Here is a 25519-nt window from a genome sequence, read left to right as displayed (position 1 = left end):
TATGTAATGAAAATGTCTATAAAGTTTAGGTAAATTGAAGATTTTCAAAATTGTCAGGGACAGTAATAGCAAAAAGTATGCAATAGTTTGAGATGAAAATTATTTTCCTATTCTTGTAGCCAGTCGTTCACAACTATTTTTATGATTTCAAAGTTTTCTCAAAGACAGTGGTAATGCAATTATATATAGTACCCCTCACCATCCATCCACAAATGGTCAAGATGGAAGTGCCTGGAAGTAAATCAATGAAAGTAAATATAAGTGTAAACCTGAATGTAAATGTAAAAAAGCAAATGAAAGCTACTTTGTTGATTTCAACCGAATAATGAATCGTCTTCTGTTTTATTATAGAAATTATCCTCGCAAAACATTACTCAAAATATGGTTAGGTGAAAAACTTAGTTGAAAATTTGAGTTGGTGATTCTATCTTTGGAGAAAAATGCATGTATGAATCGAAGTAATTTAACTTTTTAAAGGTATACAGAATACTGAATTCAAAGTGAATGGTCGAACACGACGATATGGAAACGACATATAGATCGAACCAATAATTGATAACATCAGAAAATATGAATTCATCTGAACCCTAACCTAATCATGGATAGGAAAAATGTGAAAAACTGTTTGAATGTAGTGAGTACTACAGGTAGTGATGATGAACAATCGCCTAATGAAGGGTACAGTATAATTTATAGATATTTCAATCGAATAATGGCATTTGAACTTTTTGATCGATTGAACTTTTGAAATATGTCATATTTGGCTTGAACTAGTTCTGAATCATATGATGGAACTGGCCGATGAAAATTCATAACGTATTCAAATTACACTTTAGGAGATTTCTATTGAACAGTTTATATAAGCGACACAAATTTTTCACTGTACAATCTCTTCCTCAAGGGTTTAAATACTGGTTTTGATTTTCCGCGAATCAGATAAATTTGTGTTATGTATATTTTGTCCTGTATTCAGGTGATTGGTTTGCTGACTCCAAATGTGGTCGTAGAGACACTGATGATGCAGAACGCAGTGGATGTCCGAATGAAGCAGTAATACCAGAAAACATAAAGAAATCCACAAAATCGTTTTGAATGATCGAAAAGTGAAGTTGCTTGAGTTGACTGACATTGTAAAGATGTCATTAAAACGTGTTGGCTTTATATTGCATGAGCATTTGACTATAATAAAGCTCTGTTCAAAGTGGGTGCCGCGCAAGCTCACTGTTGACCAAAAACAAAAATGTCTTGATGATTCTGAGCAGTGTTTACCCATGTTTAAACATAACAAACCGAAATTTTTGCGTCGATATGTGACAATGAATGAAACATCGGTCCACTACTTCACTTCGGAATGAAAAACGTCATCTGAGTAAAGAGCAACTAGTGAACCTCATTTAAAGCATTCGAAAGCAAAACAATCGGCTGGAAAGGATATGGCTTCGGGACGTGCGTGATATAACATTCATTGACTATCTTGAGAAGGCTCTCTGGCTCACAGAGACAGGCTTTTCTGGCCATCAGTGGTGCCATCAGTACCACACCGTCAGCGGACATGGAGATCCCTCTAGATCTACTCCCTCTCCACATTTTTCTGGAGAGAGAGAGGCTAGATGGACTGCATACAGACTTTTGCACATTGTCAATTGCACAAATCAATTCAATGCAACAGACTGTTGGTTGACACTGGAAGTCACAGCATTCTGGAAATGACCTCCAACTGTCAACTACGAACTGCCCTATGAAGTAATGTTCCTGAGTAGATAGAACAGGATCCTCCGAGATGAGGAAATATCAAAAGCAGATAATTGTTGGTTCACAGATGGATCAAAAACACCTTCCAGTTCTGGTGCAGGTGTTTTCAGTCGCAGATCCAGGACAGAGATATCAGATATCCTGGCCATACTGGTTCGAAAAGCAATGAGGCTGCTGATTCCCTTGCAAAGGAGGGTCCTGCAAGCAGCTTCATCAAACCAGAACCTGTCATTGGCATCGATTCAGGCTTTGCCAAACAAAGATTAAAAACCCGGATGGCAAGAAGATGTATGGACTTCTGGCAGAATCTTCCAATTTGGCTCACTCCAAAGCATTTATTCACCCTTCGGAGCTTGATACCAAATAGTATTAGACTACAGTAGGGATGAACTACGATGTCTTACAGGCCTTCTTACAGATCACTGTCATTTGAATCATCATATGCAGAGCCATATTATCTGTGGTCAATATCACATTCAATAAATAATTGTTGCATCAATAAATTGGTGTTAGTCATATTGATAACATACAAAAAAATCTGTTTTTCCATTAACCAGTTGTCGCACGACAACCCTCGCAAGTCGAAACTTGTGCCTCGAAGGTTTTTTGTCAGGAAATGAAACACATTCAACGAATAATGAAAAAGTTGTGAAAGTATGTATCAACTTCCGAATTTCATAATGAAGTATCAATCAACTCATGGTCTGAAATATGATGTTTCCCATTTGAAACAAAAACTTGGGAATCTCAAAGTTATTTCAATAACAATCCTATATCTCCTATGGCATGTAAGATATATTGTTGAAATCAAAATGCATAAGCCTTGCATCAAAAGGTAGTAGGATACTCCTGAACGGGTGGAGTGGAATTCTCCTAAATGACGCCTCCTGAGTGTATCTGAGCGAAAAGAATGTTTGACTCCGAGCTGACTCAGTGACAATAATGGAACTTCGAAGATACCGGAAGTCCTTCCATTGAAGAAAACCTTATCATGGCAATAATGGGCTCTGCCGTGATGTACCTCATGTCCCTAACTACTCGTGGATCTCTCAATGGATCATGATGTAATGAAAGAATTTGGTCTTGAGTCTATATTGAAGAAATGGATATCGACCAAACGACCACAACATTTCTGCCTGTAACATCAAACCAAGTGCAAAAGCTTCTCACTACTCCTAATTCTGTCTACAAAGCTAGAAGGATAGGTGGTGCAGTCAGAAAGAGACTAATCGCCTCCATAAGAGCAGAGTGTCGAAATATTTTATGAATCTGCTTAAACCAAATTTTTGAGCAGCAGAAACAGAATCTGCATCGGCAAATAAAACAAACTGAGCCTGGATAGGTAAGCAAGTACTCAGTACAACAGATGATTCACCAAAACCAGAGCCAAAAATGTACTTCATTGCTAAATCTAATGTATCGTTAAGTATAACATGTTCTCATATGCGAAGATTGCTGTAGTCATTGTAGCCTCCTTGAGTATCTGGAAAACTTAATCAGCACCAATCAATCTCTCCAGTGTGCTGTCATGGCTACCGAAGATAATTTTTCAAATGATATTTCACGAGTACAATTCCGGAGCTGAACACTCTGACCTGGATTGATACAGGTTTACTGAGATCATCAGAAAAGTGTCTTCTGCCGAGAGGTTGTAGTTTGTTTCCTGCAGCCATAGAGGAGCATCTATCTGAAATGCTTTATAGGAGACCCACTTTCCAAGCCACATCCTTGTGTTGCTCACCTAATTGACGGAGGTACGAGCAGAATTGCAAAAATGTACCAGGTTCTGTAAACCTTGAAGTAGATTGATTTTTGTGAAAAACTTCAGATCATGACAGCAGAGTAGCCTGCCCCAACGCAGGCCGGATCAGGTTTCCAGCATTTAGAGTCTCACTCTTATCAGCTAACATGAAATATCACTTACCAAATGAAGTTATGGAATGGGAAGTTGGATTCATTTGGTCAAGTTTGAATAGCTGTCACCCACAATGAACCCTCGCATGTTGTGGCGGTGACTCGAAAAGAACCCCTCATCCTGGGCCTACTTTCAACACCCTACACTGTGCATAATTTGAACGGAACATTTCCTGATCAATGGATTGGTCGCAAAATAAAAACAATAGAGTGTCTCACAAAATCAACACATTTGAACTCTTTGAATTTTTTTCCCATTTCAAAAGTTGAATCTATTCTTCAACATCATCAACGAATAGTTAACGAATGTTCACAAAATTGAAATAACAGAGGTTATTAAAATAATTTCATAATTGAGGATTAATCAACCCTTGAATTGAAAATATAATCAATATGTTTACCCTCTGAAACAAAAATCAATGTGGCCCATTGTTATTCGGTTCAGTATGTAAAGTATATTGTTGAAATCAAAATGTATTCGTGCTTTTGTAAAAAAGAAAATGTAATTGTTAGTGATATAATCAAATTTAAACAATGAACAAAAAACCACTTTCTACATATACAACCTCCTACACGCTCCAGTAGACTTTATGATGAAATATGCAAACATTCCTGCATATCCTCTTGGAGTATCTACATGTATTGAAAGCTCATAACCAACGCACCGAGTGGTAATTAAACAACAAAGGGTAGATTAACCCTTCATATTCATGCCGTAAAACCTGCCGACTGGGGATAATCACAGAATAACGACCCTTCTCTCCATTATTCCAGTCATAAAGAACGATATGAATACACCTGATTCCACGCTTTCGACAAAATACTGTATTATGCGACAATGTGAAGAAAAGTTGTTATGAAGATTGATTGTTACGACTTTTCAGCAAGACTTTAACTAAATTTGTCTGAAATTCTCAATTTTTTATAACTGAATAACTTTATTCAGCTCCCTGAGTCTTTCCACTAGATTTCACCATCTTAAAGATCAGAGTATGGATATATTAACATTTTTGAGAAATTCAAAAACCCAAAATGATAATAGAAGTGTTTCACATGTAGACGTTCTAAAATATTCACTCTCTGCTGGTGATGACCTGATGGGAATGATTCAAAATTGTCATAAATATTCATGTGACATCATCTTTGAATATTGTCCATAAATTTAAAAAATGGAGAATACGAATCCGTGATTGAAAATTCAATTTTCGGGTGACCCGAAGAATACAACACCTCACAAAACACTTTACTAGAGTTGAAATTCATTTCCAAAAGATTTTCTCAAATTTTTGTTCCAAATGAAATTCTTGAGCAGAACCAGCAGAATCTACATCAGGAGAGGGAACAAACTAGTCCTGACTCACATTTGTAAACTCCCTTCATAGGAAAAATGGGATATGAAATTCAAGATATTTTCTTTTATCGACCACTGCAGTTAAGTTTTCATGGTGTAATAATATCAGATGATATATATCATACGCGTCAGTTATGACTGAGACTTCCGTAAATCACACATGGCAAACGTAAAAGCGGTTGGCTGGTATGACCCTAGAAGGTTTTTGGTTTTCCACCTTCATGAATAGGTATAAATTATATAAATACATCACTCCGATAAAAAACCTTGATGACCCATATTCTATCGTGAATAAGCAATGGAAGAGCTCTTTGCTATATACTGGGAGGTTCTTTAGAAAAATTATCAGTATATTGGTCCTGTTGAGATGTTCTTATTGTCGTTAAATGAGTCTTCAAGTTCGTGTATTGAGATTGGAGCATTCATTTGGGAGTCCTCATCGTCATCAACTAAAGTGAGCTCCGCTTTTTTTTTCGAATTCTGATTGGTAGTTTTCATTGCGTGAATGTCGCTTAGATAAGATGTTGCAAATCTTTCAGCTCTGTCGATTTCGCCAGAAACTCTTTCAGCTTTGCCTCGGACTATATTTATTGATGCTTGATACGAATTGGATCTAGGATACATGTTGGTTCTTTATGTTCGTAAACAGTTAGTGTCTTGCTCGCTGTCTCTTATGTTCGTTTTAATTGTTGGAGAGCTTTTTTGCATTTTAGGGACCGCCAAGGCACAAGTATTCGCTTTCTAATGTGTCTTGTTTTGCCTTGAATATATCGAAGGATCGATATATATCGACCCTTCCTATACCTTCCTCCCTACACCTTCCAAATACCGATCCTCCCTATACTTTCGATATATCGAATATATCGAAGGTACAGAGAAGTGTATCATAACTAGGGCTCATTTTCATAATAGAATTGAACCTTGAGGAAAAAAATTGGGGTTCCCATTCGACAAAGTTGAGATTTTAAATTTTTCTCATTCACTTATTGGCCCCTTATTTTTGCGCACCCTGTGGATTATTCACTGGACGTGAAAATGATGCGTGATCCGTACAACTTTTTATCATCACGATTCACTAGCTGCGTATTTCAAAAAATGTTAATTTACATGAAAATGACGTATGTTCGAGAGGCTGCATCTGTCACTTCTTCTAAAAAAACTCGAATAACTCTAGTTACTCGGGTATAGGGTATGATACATGAGTCAGAATCTAAATCATGGGAAGAATTCAAAAATGAGGTGAAATACAGGGTGTGCTATCAAAAATAACAAAGATGACGTCACTTTCAGTGAAACCCGAAACGTCACCTCAACAAAAATATTTCAGTTGAATTCTCCATTGACTCTTCATTCATCCTATCAATTTTCAGAATCGCCCTACTTTCAGTTTTCTATATATACATAGATCGCGTTAACTCGTCAAGATATATAGATCGCGTTAACTCGTCAAGATATACCCTGTATAATAGTCATAACAAAAAAATAATCTGTTATTTGTGTAACATCGTTACTAAAATCTTTCTAAAATGTTACACATGTACAGGGTCATAAGTTATCATCCATATATTCTTCACTTTCAAACCTTCACGTTTTCCGGGAAACACGTACCCAATATCCAAAAAAAATAAAGTTTGGGCAGGAATATTGGAAAACCATAATGTAGGACCTCTATTTATTGATCGATATTCAACAAGGGAACTGTATTTGAATATGATGAAAACTGCTGTTGACCCTCTCATCACTGGAATCGTCGAAACGAATTCCAATGAATTCGATTTGGATATTGTATTCCAACAAGATGGAGCTCCACCACATTACTCCAGACGAGTAAGAAATTATTTGGATACTACTTTTCCCGGTCGTTGGATTGGCCGTCAAGGTCCTACAGAATGGCCAGCCCGCCCGCCAGATTTGACATCTTTGGATTTTATTATGGGGCTATTTGTCTGAACCTGCTGAACTGACCTCAAGCTTATTAACTCATATTATGTAGTTGAATGTCAATGTATTCAGGACATTAATAAAAGTTCCGCCATTTTGTAGTAGTTGAAGATATTGACATTATGTTTTAGGGCTGTGAAACATTTGTTGGCAGCTTAACTCAGCTTCAAAAAGATGTGTCACAAAACCCTCCTTCCCGTTTAATTTTTTCCCAGATAGCGCCTAGACACCATCTTGAAAGTTTCATCTGTCAATTTTACTTCAAAATTAAGTGTTCATGCATTAATTTCATTATCCCAAATTTCAATTTTTTTTTGATCCGTTCAAAAAATGCACTGTATAGTGTGTTTATTGTGAGGGGGACCAGCATGAGAAAATCAATAGGTCGGTTGAATTAGGAAATGGTTTTTCATTTTAGGATGAAATGGTTTGGACTTTACTAACAAAATGCTCATTGTGATACATCATTGGAGTTGTCGCCAAAAAAATTGATTTATTATTCATTTATCGGGTGATTCTTTTTTTTGATTCATATAAAAACTTGGAATTAATAAAGATTTTTCGGTTTGGTTTTCTCATCTTGTACAGTTTTAAGGTGAAAATGAGAATTCGAATTCAGAGGTTTTTCATGTTATCAAATATCGTAAAAAACAAAACGCAACACCAATCTTCTCAAATACCTCCGCAACAAAATGAAATTTCCTGAACTTTATAATGTCATTAAATGAAAATTTTCCCTAATTTCACCGATTCTGTATCTCCTAAAGATTTCAATTTTTCTGTGCTAGCCCTTCTTATCTTGGACACAGTATGACTACCAATAAATCACCAAAAACTCACCAATTCCGTATCCCTTCGTAGCGTCCCCTGCCGGCTCCAAAGCAAACTTGTAGGCGTGATCGTTAACTTCCAAATGCCTGATGCAGCCCTTGAGACCTCGACTGATTGGTAACTTTTCCGTTAATCCTGTAGTATTTCCAGGACCGCCAATAAAAAGCGGTTCCCGAAACGTTATCCTGGAGAACAAGCCTTTACTCCGACCCTGGATGTGCTTACCCTTGTTGAGCTGCAGCCATGCATCCCACCGATGTCTATACAACGTAATGTGATTCCATTGGTTGAGAAGTACGGTTTCTTCCGATCGGACGACTCCGATTCCAGAGCCACAGTCGAAACTATAAAAAAATATTTTGTTCGTTTATGTAAATTTGAAGGTTAGTTCGGTTCGCAAGTTGGAATTCGCGTAGAATAGAGAAAAAGCTCAGGAAAATAAGAAAGGGTGCTATTTGGAATAATAATGAAGTGTAGAAAAATTTATTTCAGATTCAAATTATTCCAAATATATTAACATATGAAAGTTAAAAAAATGTTCCATCAATAACTCGAAAAATAATAATAGTAAACAATTTTAAAAAAATATTCTGAAATAGAAGAACATTCGCAATGAAAAAGTCTCAACTTCATTATTTATGATATCAATTTGACGCTGTGAATAGGCTCTGCACACCGATTTATATCGAACTCAATAACATTTTTCCTTTCTGAAGAATGAAGAACTAGAGGGCCAATATTTTGTTTTGTAAGTTGTCGAGTTGTTTTTGGTGTGAAACATCTATAGTCGCATGTAAAACCGATTGCTGGGTCGCCATGCTCAAGCGACTGTGCAATTTTCTTTTAACTGGTTCAACATTATGCTATCTTTCCTATCACGCTGAGCTTGGATACCCATAGCGTAAACAGAGCGATACCTGAGCGAAAGTACCTGAAATACTTAGTTTTTGTTACGTTCTCATCAACTTCACTTAGTGGCCTAGGAGCTTTAGTAATATGCATTGATATAGAAAATTGTAAATATCCCGAAAAGGATCACCTCCAGCGTGGTTGAGGAATTGTACCTTTTATACTTTGAAAAGGTGTAGAAATTAGGTTTTCCCATGAGAACTATCAAAAGTTTACTGTCAAAAAAGGTAGGCAATTTGAAATAAATGATGACAGCTTACGCAGCGCCTTACATGGAAATGAATACGAAATTATGATTTCCACGTTAAGAAAATCCTCGATACCAAATTTCGTGCAAGTAACATATTTTTTGCAAGTGTTATTTTTAAGAAACGAAGAAAAATATTCAATTTCAACACCCTGTATCTCCGAAACGGAGCTTTTTCAACATAAGTTTATATAAACTTTTTTCTTCGAAATTGTCTCAGGAATACGTCACTTGAATATCTTAACGTATTTATGTTACACCCTATGTTTCGAGTGGGTGTCCGAAATATGACAACCTTCATCTTGAATACCACTTGGAATGCGACTTGAACTTTATATAGAAAAATATCGTGAGATAGATTCTTGAACCCAAGCCTAATTGTTTTGTATGTTAATTCAAAACTACATCATAGCCACAATTGTACCATCACAAGGTAAAAATTTTAATTTTTGGTATAATAGAATACAATTATGGATTACCAAAATACATATACACAGGAGGCAGTTTTCAGCAGTGGAAGTTGGGCCTGTAAGAATAATTTCGTCCAGCGTGTGACGTCATTTGACCCAAACGACAATGGTTATATTCGCTTCTGCGATCTGCGATGAAATACGCAAAATTCAATTATCTTTTGTCAGAACATTCATTGATGAATTTTCAAAGTCCATTCAATAATTATACTGATTTGTTTTATACAGTGCATTTCTTTAATGTCCCTCCTCCCTTTTATTTTTTGAACAGGTCAACTCAAAAAATTGAAATTTAGGATAATGAAATTAATGCCCAAATACTTTGTTTTGAAATGAAATTGACAGATGAAACTGTCAAAATGGCGAAACATTTAATGATTTCCTGAAGACAAACCCATTAAAATCGATATTTCTAATGAACATCATTGTTCAGTTAGAATATTCTCATTTAGTTTTCGGTTTAACTAGTAGGAAGCTACCACGTCAACAATCAATAAAATGGTGGATTCTCGTCCATTGGAAGAAAAAATTGAAGCGATTTTTATTTACTGTGCGACGCCTAACTTTCGCGGGACCGAAAGGATTTTCAATGAACGTTTTCCAAATCGTCCTATCTGTAGAAAATATTTGAGGGGACTTGTATCCAAATTCAGAACTACCGGTAGTGTACATAACAAAAAAACCCCAGTTCATTCGTCCATTCCGAAAGAGCAGCCAGTGCAAATAATTGGTGAGATGGTAGTAAATCCTGAACAGTCTACTCATTCCGACGCGAATGTTTGTGTGGTGTCTCCTTCTATTGTGTGGAGACTTCTGAAGAGGAATATCTATCATCCATACAAAATTAAAATGGTATACCAATTAGCATCTTAGCATCAATTAGCATATTCAGGCAATTATTAAAAGTTTCGCCATTTTGTAGTAGTTGAAGATATTGACATTATATTCCAGGGTTGTGAAGCATTTGTCAATAGCATCAAAAAGATGTGCCACAAGACCCCCTTTCTATTTGCTTTTTTTCTCCACATGGCGCCCAGTCGCCATCTTGAAAGTTTCATCTGTCAATTTCATTTCAAAATAAAGTATTCATGCATTAATTTGATTATCCCAAATTTCAATTTTTTGAGTTGACTTCTACAAAAATGAAGGAGGAGACATTAAAGAAAAGCACTGTATTATATTAAGTTCGAATAGATTAATTTGGCATTAACAATATCATGAAACTTCTTCATTATTGCCAGTAACGCACCGTGGTTATAACGAACAATTTTTTTTAATAAAAAAATCATGAAAATAATATCCATGAATGAAAGAATGAAATGTACCTACACTGTCATCAAAAAAAGTATAAAACCCTTGACAATTGATAATAATGACATTCTCTAAATTGGCTTTCATGTGTTATATTATCCCTTTTATAAATTTCAATGTTCCAATGAACCGATGATTGATGTGGTTGAATGAATAAAAGTTGGCAGTACACTTCATCAGTTTATTTATTTTGTGGTTTCAATTCAAAATTCATATTGAATGCAACAACAAATCACCAATTCTGTATTGAATTAAACCAACCCAAATATAGTGAAAAATATAATAAATTTTCATTTCCATTGGTGTTTTTGAATCAATTGTTTGTTTGCAGCTGAGTGAATTTAGTACAATCCAAATATATGGAGAATGAAATTATTGAATAAATGAAGAGTATTAAAAAGTGCATAGAAAGAAATTTTTCATAATAGAATAGGTGAAAGAATGCATTAATAGAAAATATAGTTATTTTTGTTATGGGGCTGGATAATCAAATCAATCTAATTCCAGTTATAGATGAATGCAAAGCCAAAGAACTAACCGAAAAACAAATGAATACGAAGAAAGCAGAAATCAATAAAATTCAAAGGAGTTCAAAATGTCGTAATTCAAGATGCACCAAATACCAGTAGGTGTTACGTTAAGGATACAATATAAAATATAGGAATAGAAAACAAGAAGACTGTAACTATTGTGGCTATAAGCATAAAGAGCACAAGGACTGTTCAGCAAAAGATATGATGTTAAAGTTTTGTCGCAAGAAGGTCATTTTCCTGAAGTATACCTACATGTAAAAATGAACAGAATTGAATAAATTAACCGAATCCAAGAAGATTCTGGTGATTGAAGCGACCACTCTGAGAGCTGCGAAGAAGTCATTCTCAGTGTAAACGAAGATGAACGAAAATGGGAACACGCAGAATTGATTTTACAAATATAAAGAAAGGAATCAGAATTGAACTGTCAGTTGAATATAAGGACAACATGCAATCTTTCAGAGTTGGAAAGAGTCTGTTAGATACCACGATAAAAACACTGAAACCAACGGTTTCAAAGGATTGAAATGATTTGGTGGTCATACTATATATCCTAATGGACATAAAGTTTTCGAATACAAACGGAGTAATAAAAAATACACATCTTCAATCGACGTTGTTGAATACCACCATAAACCTTTATTGTTGATAACTGCATGATTCATTTGATCGAAATATGTGAAGAGACAACAAAAGAAAATGAGGAGAATGAAGGAAAATAGAAAGTTATGAAAGCATATAGTGACGTTTCTGAAGAAAAAGGCAAATTAGAAAAAAAAGTTCCTCTAGAAGTAGTCATCAGAATGAAGCCAACAATTCAATAACCAAGATGACTTTTGATAGCCAGAAGACAAAAAGTTAAGACGAACGCTGAAATAATTATAAGATTATGAAATAAACAAGGAAAAGAGATATACAGACTGGATAAGCAATATTATACTACAAAATTAAGCAATAAAAATGAGTTTTTTCTTGAATTCACTGGAAGTCAAGCAACTACTATAAAGCAATGGATGGAAGGTACCAAGAGTAACAAATGTGGAAGTTTTCACCACATGAAATGCTGATAATGATTCTTGGTACATAGTGGTAGATAAAAAAACGAATGAAATAATGATATTTTGGAGTTCATCTTTCAGTTGGATTTTCTGGAAATTTTTTAACAGAACCTCATCAAATTGGTTCCAGGCTGAAAGGAAAATTTCGAAAGATGATCTAATGATATATGTTAGTAACGATAAAGAGGAGAAGTATCATTTTTGATCATGAACTTAGTGATGGATGTGTTAAGCTGGATCCATATCAACGAAAGTTTCATGTGGGCGTGAGAGCGTGATAAAGCTATACGAAGAAAATGTAACAGAAGAAAACTGTTCTAATTGCAGTTCATGATTCTACAGTTATACCAAGGTTCACTTTGGAAATGAAACACATTAAAAGTAATAATATGAATTTAATAGATTTTCTATCGGAACTACGCGAAAAGAACCCAGAACAAAATTATGGAGTACACGATACCTTCAGAAGTTCTCAAGAAGTTACCCATGTGAATTCTGTAGCACTTGAGCACTGTAGCACTTGAGGTCCTACTCGGACTTCTACCATTGCACATCTACATACAAAGAGAAGCTCGACTGGTGACACATACGCTAATGCAGGGGCAAATCCCAATCAGCCAGTCACACGGTGCAGAATACTTGACAATACTGAACAATGAAATGAAGGTAGATCCAAACATAGAAATGCCCGTGGATAACTCAATTCCGCAGTAGGTACAACTTTCAAAAAGATTTCAAAATCATCATACCAAGAAACTTGGTATACAGATGGTTTAAAGGCCCAAGAAGGCGTTGGAGCCGGTATATACGGAGGCAGAGCAAAGACGAGAATCGTACTCAGCCTCGGACATAACTCAACTGTGTTCCAATCAGAAGTAACGGCCATCGAACCATTACCATTTTCTCCGATAGCCAGGCGGCGATTAAGGCGCTCAGCTCATTTCAAGTATTCTCAAGACTAGTGGGAAGCTGTCTGAGCGTACTCTAGGGTTACTCTAGCTTGGGTACCTAGACATTAGGGTCACAAGGGCAATGAGGAGGCCAATATTCTAGCCCGTGAAGGCGCATCCAAGGCTATGATCGGCCCAGAACCCTTCTGCGGGGTAGCGAAAGCATGTATAAAGACATCCATAAACTCATGGATGTAAGCCGAATCGATAGATTGGTGGAATGAGCTCCAAGAAATGAGGCAGGCGAAAGAGTTCATAAAGAAACAATCGCTCAGGTTCACGAAAGACCTGCTAAATCATAACTGGAGGTGGTAAGGGTAGTGGTGGGTCTACTAACGGGGCTTAGATGACTCAAGAAACATATGAGCAACATGGATCTGACAGAAGGAACCCAATGCAGGTTCTGTCAAGGAGAGGAAGGAACCGCACTGTATGTTCTCTGTGAATGCGAAGCGATAGCAAGGCTGAGACACACAAGATGCGTGGAAGACAAACCAGAGGCTGCCAGCTATATGAAGGGGTTAGTGTCAAGACTATGGAGTCTCGTCAAGGAGATCATGCTAGACAATGAGCTCTCCGATGATCTAATCTAATCTATATCAGTCAGGAATTCCACTCAATATACGACCTTACTGAAAATTTATCCAGTATTCATTTAGACACTGCATTCATCTTGGTATCGAGTAAGGAAGGAACGAGTTTTTGACCAACAATCAATATGTAAATTGAAAAAAAAAATAGAATTATCAAATATATCACAAATACTCGATGGATCCACAAAATCATTCAATGAAGTCGCATACTTTACTAGAGAACCTATTCGAAATTGTCAATTCAAAAAATGTATTCAAAGTCAATAAGGAAGAAAAATGAGAAACTGATAGCCTGCTTTTCTCGTAGTTTTATTCACAACTCTTTCAAATATATAATGCTCTGTCCAGTGAATTTGAACACTACTCCATATATAATTTCATGAACACGTTGAAAACATATCTGAAGTCTTCTGGAGAGATTATATATTCATGTTATGCCATGCTCATATGGTTTTCCCTTTGTCTCACTTTTGTGTATGTTTTGCTATATATTTTACCTTATTTAGGATAAATAGATTTTTAATATTCACTTTGAAAATCATAGCCTTTGTTTTTTCTTAGTTATACAAAGATTCATGAACTACTCACTTATCAATGTATACTAGATAATTATTTTTATATTTCTATATAATATATGCTATCCCCTAGATAAGTTGTAAAACAGCTTCGGCTGAACTTTGCCGTATCTAATTCTTCTTCATAAACGATGTATGTCAATGAATAAAGCCCATTTATTATTTTTCTTATTAGTATTAAAATAAACCATTATTCAGACTTGCTTGAATTGGAACAAAAATAATAATCATCTATGTCCAAAGATTTTTTTTAATATAAGAACATGGGACAAGCAACATATTTGTCATCGCCCCATCTGCCCGTAGACGAGGTACCAACCAACCGCATGTCCGAATTGTCCAAATCCTCGAGGAATGATGCTTTGAAAGAATTCTATTTTCAATTATCAAACATCATCGACTGTTGATGATAGGCACTTTCTTGCACTAACAAGTGGTCAAACAGTCCGAAACCAATCTGCAAGTGTGTTTCAATAACTGAAAATAGATTCCGGTAGTTATATTGCCAACAGCATATGCAGGAATAACGCCCGGCGTCGTATTTGGCAGGGGAGCAGTTTTTTTATGATAGGTGTCAGTCCATTAACCTACTGTGTAGGTAAGTAGAGACTGTCTTTTTAATTGATTTGAAGCTCAAATACTATTCCTGTCCAAGAAAAAATCGCTTTTCTTCATTGTTTCGGAAGATCACATTCCAAATAGTATCAATTACTCAAATCTCAAAACGTTTTGATTCTTTAATATTGTTCCAAATGCTTGTGTCTAAGGTTGTACGGCCAACAGTCACCGCTCTTGTGCATGTATCACAAAGTTTCAAAACAGCTTTTAGAAAACGGATCGAAATCGACTGTCTCCCACGTGCAACAAACTGCTCGTTCCCCAAATCCACTGTATACACTTTAAGGCAGAACCGCTGAATAAGATCGGTTCGCGATTAAATCCGTAGATAAAACCGGAGCCAAGTAGCGGAAAACATTTCACGGTAGACGGCGGTATTGATCGCGGGGCACCTGGCAGGTGTCACGCAAGGCCATTATAGCCAACGTAAAATTGTATCGCTATTTGGAGACCTTTCGTGACGATTCTAGGTTGTTGGACAAGGGACACGAGCAGATTTTGGGTCGAGGGTGAGGGTGAGTTTTCCTCTTATATTCGTAATGGATTCTGTGATATTATGTGACGTTATGATGATTGAAACGAAGGGTGGGGTGGAAAGATATTCCGAAAATTTTCGTTATCATGTGGAGTGGTATATGTTAACATACTAATGTTCATTTCGTTTTTTTACGGCTGCCGTTTTTAGAACGTAATAACGATTACACTGAAGGGCCCAGCTCCACAACATAAAATAATACTACTTTTTTGTTTCAGAAGAGTACCTTTCACTCCATTCTAGCAATCTGCACAGAGGACAGAATGATTCAGTTCGAAACAACTTATTGACCACTGACAACGTATATTCGAATTTCATTGAGCAATGGCCGAGGAAACGGATATCACCATTCTGTAGTAGGTGTTGATCCAATTATTAGAGACACTCTAGAGAAGAAAATTCACCATGAAGAGTAGGATCTCTAGGCACACTCCGCGTGAATGTTTTTAAAAATTTGTCTCATCTTTTTATCATATCTATTTCTACAATTTTCTTGTCTTTGTACAGGTTCTTTCATTTGTAACTGACGTTACTGCAGTTTTGTCCTATAAGAAAATGTTCAAACTTATACAGTCAACTAAAAATGATTGATTACATCAACCCTTATATAACACTAATGTAGCTAATAATAGAGGTTCTTAGCTCAATTGAGTACCTGAATTTTGTTTACTTATAGCAATGTGGATATGATAATTTGAAAACCGGTGAGTAAACTAGGTCGATTTGATAATTTAACAGGTTGCACCTGCAATGTTTATGAATTTTCAAGGATTTCAAATAATTGAGTTTGGAACCTTGCATAGTGGAAAATTTCCGTATCGCTTAGATTCGGGAACTTGTGGCTGTATGCCAAGAAATGGTTTGAAAACGTCGAATCACTTTTACCCAGTCTGAAGGACCTTCCATGTTCAGCATACCGTTTTGAGAAATTTTGACCATATTGCCTCACATACACACTATTACACTCCGGACACTTAAGGTTATAAACTTCAGATTTCCCCAACTTGTCCACTTCGTCTTTGGCATTGAAAAGGAAATCAGATAACCTGGCATGTGGTCTGAATGCCACTTCCACACTGTTTTTTCTGAAGAAACCCGCAATTATCTCTGTTTTTTTACCAAAATATGTTAGAGTTACCCATTTCTTGATTTCTGATTGTTTGATCTAGGGGTATATAATTCTGTAAGTGAATTTACGGCTTTGTTCTTTTGAATGTTTGCCATATTGTCTGGAACATAATTAGTATATACATTTGAATAAAAGGTGACAAGCTATCTCTCTCTTCAGATGCGTTATCTGCATCTGAAGTCTCTGTTGAACAGCTTCATTTAATTCAGGTATCCTATGAATATGAAAATTATAATTTGGAACACAACTGTCTCTCGCCACGCGTTGTCGCTAATTGAGTAAGTATATCTTAGGGAGATGATTGAGACTTAATCATCTCTTGATGATTAATACTTAATCATCTCAGTTGAATGAGTAGAGTGAAAATATTATTTCACAATCTACATGACACTAACATCTAATTCAAACAGTTGTTTCGACAAACTATGTCATCTTCTGAACGAGTTGTAAACTAACCTAGGTAAATGATGTCATCTCCTCAAATACTATAAGTTGCAAATACTATACTATAATACTATAAGTAAAGAGGTGTCAAGGGACATTTGAGAAATTACCGATAACATTGATGATTGGAGAATTATGAATATATATCTAATCATTCAGAACAATGTTGGTTTCAACAGCAGAACAACATTGTTCATCAGATAGATATCCATAATTCTCCAATCAGTTACTCCAATTACAGAAATATTATTAGTAATTTTCCAAATGACCCTTGATACCTCTCCCTACCTACCAATGCAACTCATATTATTCAAAGAGGTGCCATCATATACCTAGGTTCGTTTATATCTCGCTCAGAAGATGACACAGTGTATCGAAACATCTTTATTGAAACAGTGATAAAAATAAAAAGAAACAATAAAAATTAATTGGCGCTCCGGGCGACTTCATTGATTCCAGTGGCGCATTTCTTTTTCAGCTGCAGGAAAACTCGGAAAAACCTGCAGCACCACATCATCTGAAGATCTTGATCTACCAATATCCTATCTCTTATGAAACAGCTGTTAGCATTGAATGTTGGTGTTGTGTTGATTGTGAAGTATTATTTCCACCCTACCCATTCAATTAAAATGAATTTACACATATGAGAAGCCGAAACTGTAGAACACTCAATCATCTTTCTTGCCCGCCAAAAGACAGTATCGTTGTACTGGTGAAAAAAAAATATTTACAATAGATCCCCTAAATACCTAATGTCCGGTGAGCAGCCCATTTGCTAATGGTTATCTCGTGCATTTTCCAGTAGGTACTTCAATGTTTCTCATGAAACCATTTCTAGTTGTCTCATACTACAGATTTTGATACAAATAGTTCAGATCTCATGAATGGAGTTGATATTGGCTTAGCAGACTAATCGACTTCTCCGTTGTTTATGATTTCTGACTAATCTGATACCCAGTATAGTATTAATCTATTCATGTCTCGTATTCATTTGATCTTGATCGCATTTTCAGATCAATCTCGACGTCATTCTTACATTAATCTATACCTAGTACATTCTGCATGTCTGTAAAAATATTCAACCGTTCTTTCCATTGATGTATCTAAATGATATTCCTTGCGCATTAGAACATTGCGTACAATGCCACCTCGAAGGCAGAAGTCTACCAAGCAGGCAGCTGCAACGTGATTTTCTACCTGGACAGTATATTTCAGTTCCCGTTTCATGTTCAGTTTTGGTCTCGTCCAGGTGTACGGTTTGTAACTTCAATCATTGAGTTCATATCGAAAGTGCATTTCGGTATATGACCCCTTTTCGTTTGGTGAATCCAACATGAGTTTATCAAATTTCGCTGTTATTCACCAACAAGCAAGTTTGCAGTATCGTCTCATTCTGTTGATAGCAGGAGCTCATTTCATCTATGGTCACACAACCAGAGAATAGTTTCAGGTCAATCTGGAATCCAGTGTCATTTTCAGATGTTTATCTCTCCACTTCGCAGTTGAAGGGGATAGTTTTAGGGCTCCTTTCATTCACCAATAAGCAAGTTTTCTGCATCGTACCCAGTTCATCCATAGAGGAATATTGCATCACCTAAGATCATATAACCAGAAAATGATTCCAGGTCAATCTGTAATCTTGTGTCACCGCTCACTATATTATAATATTTGTCATGGACTTGCATGAATAAGTTATTGCATGACTCAGTTCTTTTTATGCACTGAGATCCAGATAACGTAATAACACGTCCAATACAATGTTCCACCTGCAGCTTGTGTCACCGCTCACTATATTATAATATTTGTCATAGACTAGCATGAATAAGTTGTTATACGACTCAGTTTTTTTAATGCACTGAGATCCAAAGAACGTATCAACACGTCCAATTCAATGTTACATCTGCAGCTTGTATCGTGAACCGTTTTTTTCTTTGACTAATGCTGAGATCGTATCATCGAATACTTTTTCAATATATATAAAAGAAATTGTAATTTTTTTCTTGTAAGTATATTCTGCTGCCCGTCATTCTCTCATTTAACATGAAACACCTGAAATATTTACTGCTGTTCATCTTTTATTGTCATTCTAAGATATCGTCAATCAATATCTATGAATTTTCATACCTATTCGGGAAACGAAGGTTTTGGTTTTCTAGTTCTCCATCGTTATACAAAAAATATGAGAATCTTGCAATGAGAGGAAGAAAGCAATTGACTTCAAACTGAAGATCTGAAGAGCGTGCAAAGTAGTAATACTCAGACATAAAGTGGAAGAAAAATATTTTTTCAAACATGTAACATTGAATTTTACAAAAACACTTTTTCCCGTCAATTCTTTACTGCAAACATTTGTTATGGAATTGATTCGATATTATTCACAGAATTGTTACACAAAATGGTATATGAAAGAAATTATATTTTACTTGCATGGAACACTATCCTCCTCAATGTCGGACATCGATGTTTCGGAATGAGACACTTATCTCATTGCCTCTTCAGCACTGATCTGGATTATATTACAAAATGAAGCACTCAATCCGTTAATGAAAATGAGATATTTTATTGTGAGATTTTCAGTTCCACAAAAACGTCACTATACAATAGCTATACATTATAGCCACGCCTGAAAAAGCTATTGTATAGGGAAACACGTGTTGCGATTTTGTGAAACGTTTTAGTTAATACGTTATGGATTTTCATCAAATATCGGTCGAATTCATCACATATTTTGTCATACATCAGGAGATATCAGGCAAATGGAATGAAACCACTTTTGTGTTTTGCAGACGTTTTGGCATTGATAAATGCATCATCATTGTACTACAATGACATCAGACATTCACCATTATGTCTCAGTAGACATTTTTTCATATATGAGAAAACATTTGAGAAAATAATCATGAGAACATAAGGGAAATGAGAAATTGAGTGAAAATAGTGAACATATACAAAAATTACCTCTGAACAAAAAGCAAGTATTGAATTTTGTAAATTACATAGAATACGGCCTACTTGTCTAAAATATTTCAGAAGGAATTTCAACATAAACTTCAGGAGAGAGTGGGTTGGTATGAGTTAGTTAGTAATTCCAATTATTTTTTCGATCATTGAACTTGGTAAGGTTACAAAATAGCAAGTGATTAACGCAATTCAATATTGTCATTTCAAGAGTTAGGTTAAGGTTGAGCCCAAAGTGAGTGGGTCTATTCGACCCTTCACCGCAATCCACAATGATTTATTGTGGCTCACACCTATTCACACTCGACCAAATAAACCCAGCTTCTTAATGAAACCTTTTAGTTTGCACGATCAGTGGTCTTTCAGGTCAGATGGTAGAGTAGATAGATAGATAGATAATATATTTCACCACGTTACATAACAAAATGTTTGTAGCAAGTCAAAAAATAACATGAAAGTAATTTGTTAAACAATAGAAATATCATAAAAACAAACGAGAAACACAAATAAAACAATATAAAACCAAAAATTGATTACGTACGTTGACATTATAAACATTTAAAATGATTCAAGTATTCTTCGACAGAATAAAAGCAACAACTCAAAAGATAATTTTCTATTGTTTTTTCGAATTTGGACATACTAAGAATTTTGAAACTATCGGGAAGATATCTGTAGAGGTTGCAATTCAGTGTGTTTTTCTGTGATTTAGTCAAATGATAGCGGTTTGTCCGAAAATTGTTACAATGTCTGGTATCATAGTCATGAAGGTCTGATTGCTTGATTAATGAAATTGATTTTTTATGAATTTCTATGAGAACGTTGTACAAAAAGAATGAGAGAGCTTCTTTCTGCAATTTAAAAATGTTTACAGCCCCAGTTGAATTGCCCCAGAGTATAACACCATAGCTAATGTGAGAATGGAAGAGGGAGAAATATGTTAGTTTTAGTGTATCGAAACTAGTTATATTTCTCAACTGACGCAATAAAAAAAGAGTTCTAGATAATTTTTTACTCAATTGGTCAATATGACAAGTCCAACTGAGAGTACTATCGACAACTAACCCAAGTAATTCAACACTGTTTGCATTTGATGTAGCGGCAGGGCTTGCTGAAAACTGTAACTATTGCGTTTCATCTGTATTCAGTTTGAGTCGATTTGACACGAACCATCGACTTCCTTTGATCGACTCATCAACTCATCGACTTCCTTTGATATTCTAGATAGTTCAATAGAATTTTTGTCCGAGTAAATAAATGTAGTGTCATCGGCAAACAAAACATATTTATAAGAATACATATAATTACTAATGTCATTCACGTAAATTATGAATAGAAGTGGTCCCAATACTGATCTTTGGAGAATCATGATTAACGAGTTTTAAATTCGAAGTTCAATTATTGCTACCGACTGCTTGATATCTTTTCGATAGATATGATTTTATGAGGGGAAGAGATACACCCCTGACGCCATGTTCATATAGTTTTTCCAATATTATGTCGTGAGAAGTTCAGTCGAACGCCTTAGAGAGCTCGCAGAGCGTAATAGCTGTGTAGTTACCTTGCTCGAGATTGTCGACTACTTCACTCGCCACATTAAGAACTGCCTCTGCTGTAGAGCGGTACTTACGATAGCCAAACTGAGATTCATTGAATAATTGATATTTTACAAAATATGCGTGAAGACGTTGTTTAATAATCTTCCAAATTATTTTTCTAAAAATTGATATTATTGAAATAGGACGATAATTGTTAACAAGAAAAATGTCTCCGTTTTTAAACAAAGGGATAACTTTTGATAAATCTAATAATATTACATTTATCAATTTAGAAAGATGGTGCAACAATATCTGGGAGGTCTCTTCAATGATATCACTATTTAGTTCGTGAGCGTCTAAGCATTTGAAATTTTTGAGTGAGCTAATTGCACTTTGAACGTCTCCTTCGGTCACTGGGCCCAGAAAAAAGAGCTGCAAATGGCTGGAAAATTTCTGAAATTCAGTAAACCCTCTTTGCATACCGTTGGTAGGGATTGAATGATATTGTCAGCAATATTAACAAAAAAATCATTGAATTGGTCAGGAGATATATCAGTATGAGTTATATTACGGCTCTGTCGAACTCTAAAAACTGATTCGGTCTCCAGCTGGGCAGGCATAAAGTATGTGCTCTGCTGTTTGATTATTTCCGAAGTGTAGGCGACACACACTGTCTTTCGAAAGTCCGAGTCTCTACATATGATGATTCAAATAACAGTGACCTATAAGAAGGCTGTAAGACATCGTATTTCATCCCTACGTTCAACAACTCTTTGTTTGGAGTGAGCCAATTCTGGAAGATTCTGCCAGAAGTCCATAAATCTTCTTGTCATCCGGGTGTTTAATCTTTGTTTGGCAAAGCGATTCCAATGACAGGTTCTGGTCCGATGGAGCTGCTTGCAGCACCCTTCTTTGCAAGGGGGTCAGCAGCCTCATTGCCTTCCAGGTATGGCCAGGAATCCAGACCAGAGACAACCTGTTGAGTCTTCCTATCGAAGAGAGTCGTTTTTGGCAATTTGCTATCAATTAGACGTTGCTCGGTAGGAGCCAACGCCGCTTGACTGTCCGAGAATATTTTTATTGACTTGTGTATGTAGTTGGATTCTTCCAATCTCTCCGCGCACAATTCAATAGCATAAATTGTCGCTTGAAATACAGTCGCTTAGGTTCCTAAGTAGGTTGATATCTCTGTCCTGGGTCTGCGATTGAAAACACCTGCACCGGAACTGGAAGGTGTTTTTGATCCATCTGTGAACCAACAACTATCTGCTCTCAATATTTCCTTCTCCCGCAGGATCCAGTCCTTTCTACTCGGAAACAGTACTTTATAAGGCAGTTCGTAGTTGATAGTTGGAGGCATAAAGTCAGAGGTCATTTCCAAAATTCTGTGACTTCCAGTGTCGACCAACAGTCTATTGCACTCTGCATTAAATTGATTTGTGCAATTGGCAATGTGCACAAGTCAGTTTAATTTCAAGCGTATTTACACTGATAGTCAAATATCTGATTTTTCATTGTTTAACATTTGCAGAACCATTCGTTTCACGTATAGACGATTATGTACAATATTTTTTTGAACGATATCGAACGATTTGATTTCCGTAAGAGAAATAAATAACTATAATGATCAGTTATTATGGAAATTCCAGAATTTTGTTTGCAGTGAAACCACATCACTGTGTGGGCATGAATAACATTAGCATATTTTTCATAATCATTGAGATTAATGTGATAAAAACTATTTTCGTTGGCGAAACTTGAAAAAATACATGGCCATCTTAAAAACGGTTCATACAGGTGATAGAACATCGTAGGTAAACTTACATCCGAACTAAAAATGAAATGTGAAAGTGGAAAGTTGTTGCCAACTTTCTGGAAAAATGCACTTGTAAATGCTCATGAATAATTTAACCGTTATCAATTACTTTTTGTAAGGAACTACTTCAAGAACTCTGATATTCACTCAGTTGTTGCAAATCTGCAAGATAAAATTATGTTAACAATTGTGTCTAGGACCGTCGTCTATTCAAAAAAATGAGATGGATTTTGAAACAAAGGAATCTAGAAACACGTAACACGTAATTTACTTCTTTGAAATAAAACTATGTAGGATTTTATAAAAATATTTGTGTTGATATTAAAAGAATTCAGTTGGAATTCTAACTCAAAATTAAAAATACATTTTCCAGATTACTACCCGAGGCAGAATATCAACTCGACCGTTAACACTGTGAAAGAACATTGGAAAACCTAATTTAGAGTTAATTTAGTTTATAGTGGATTAAAATTAGATTTACAGTCGCTATACGAATGGCTAGTAAAGTAATCTTTTATCGTGTTACCCGTTTATAGCTTTTCTGAGACATGCCATTTTCTATGAAGAATGAACTGAAGTGGTGGAATGCATGTTCACAATCGATACAGTCACATATACGGATTTTTAATAAATCATTGTGTTGCTTGATTGTAATTGAAATTTCACTGTGATTGAAATTTTACTGTTTTTCAACATTTATTTTTCAAAATAGCCATCAACTGCCGACATCACTTCTACATCGTTGGAAAATCTTTGACTAGTGAGACATTTTTTAAGTTCAGGAACAGAAAATAATCTCAGTAGGCTGAATCTAGCAAATAGGTTGCATGAGGTAGCAATTCAAACTAATGAATTTGTGAGCTGCTGCATTGTCTTGATGAAACATCACTTTTTCCTTAGCCAAATGCGGCCGTTTTCGATTGATTTCTTCACTCAAACGTTGCAATAAGTTCGGATAATATTAATAATAATAATAATAATAATACGTCTACATGACAGAATGGTACTGGATACAGTCTGTAAAGTCGTCAGGAGTTCGGATCCCCTTCTCTGCATGGTCCGTGACCATGAGAGAGCAGGAATTGGAGCATTTCTCCTTAGGGCAGCTGCTCGAGCAGCTGATGAACTCGGTATAGTATTCGACTCTGAACGAGGTGACTACAACTCTGTCACCGAGTTGGAACCCGTTCAGCAAAAAGCTCAGATAAAAGCCGCAGAGATCACCTTACTCCTGCGGAGACACAGGGATAAGCCGATGCATGGGGTCTTCTTCAATGACATTGAAGACCTTGGCTTATCAAAGCGCCTGACGTTCGCTTTTCTCAGGTCGAGTGGGCTGAAGTCGGAAACTGAGGGGTTCATCATGGCTTGCCAGGATGGTGTCTTCAACACCTTAGTCTACCGCAGTCGCGTGATGGGTATAGAGGTTCCTGACACAAGGTGCAGGGCTGCCGCGAGGCGCCCGAGACCCTAATGCACTTGCTATCAGCATGTCCAGCATATGAGGTCTCGACCTATATACATCGACATAACGCGACCCTGAGAGTACTATATTACCATCTACGGCACTCTTACGGTATTGACGAGACACCGGTGTTGCCCTGCGCTCCGGGGGATATTGAATCCGTTGTGGGGAACGAGAAGTGCCGAATTTATTGGAACTATTCGTTCCCCACCCTCAGGCTCATACAAGCTAATAAGCCTGATGTAGTCCTTCTCGACCACCACACCAAAACGATATTTGTCGTGGAGTTTTCAGCTCCTGGCGAGACGAATATCGTCAGAAAAGAGGAGGAAAAACGGATAAAATATCGAGATTTTCTCTTCGAACTCCGCAGACTCTATCCAGATCACTCTGTCAAGATAGTCGTTCTGATTATTGGAGTCCTTGGTGGAATGATGTCTTCTCTACTCTCGAATCTCAAAATCATACCGGCTTGCCGCACTAAGGCAGAAATCTTAGCCGCACAGATGCAGAAGGCTGTCATTCTTGGCTCACTGCGTTTGCTCAGGGCACATGATTCTCGGACCCAATGATCACTTACC

The 25519-nt window shown here is 36.3% G+C and overlaps 1 protein-coding gene across 1 annotated transcript in view; it reads right to left on the bottom strand.

Moving 5' to 3' along the window:
- LOC111515053 (pikachurin) overlaps window positions 1-25519 on the bottom strand; it is a 314492-nt gene that overhangs the window by 78033 nt on the left and 210940 nt on the right. Inside the window, 1 exon segment of the mRNA XM_074186004.1 lies at window positions 7799-8133. Coding sequence (XP_074042105.1) covers window positions 7799-8133 — 335 coding nt within the window.

The sequence above is a fragment of the Leptinotarsa decemlineata genome, unplaced genomic scaffold (assembly GCF_025532065.1).
Source record: "Leptinotarsa decemlineata unplaced genomic scaffold, Ldec_3_MD MMD2_tig00078422_RagTag_RagTag, whole genome shotgun sequence".
Taxonomy (NCBI): domain Eukaryota; kingdom Metazoa; phylum Arthropoda; class Insecta; order Coleoptera; family Chrysomelidae; genus Leptinotarsa; species Leptinotarsa decemlineata.
This window is presented reverse-complemented; position numbering and strand designations above follow the sequence as displayed.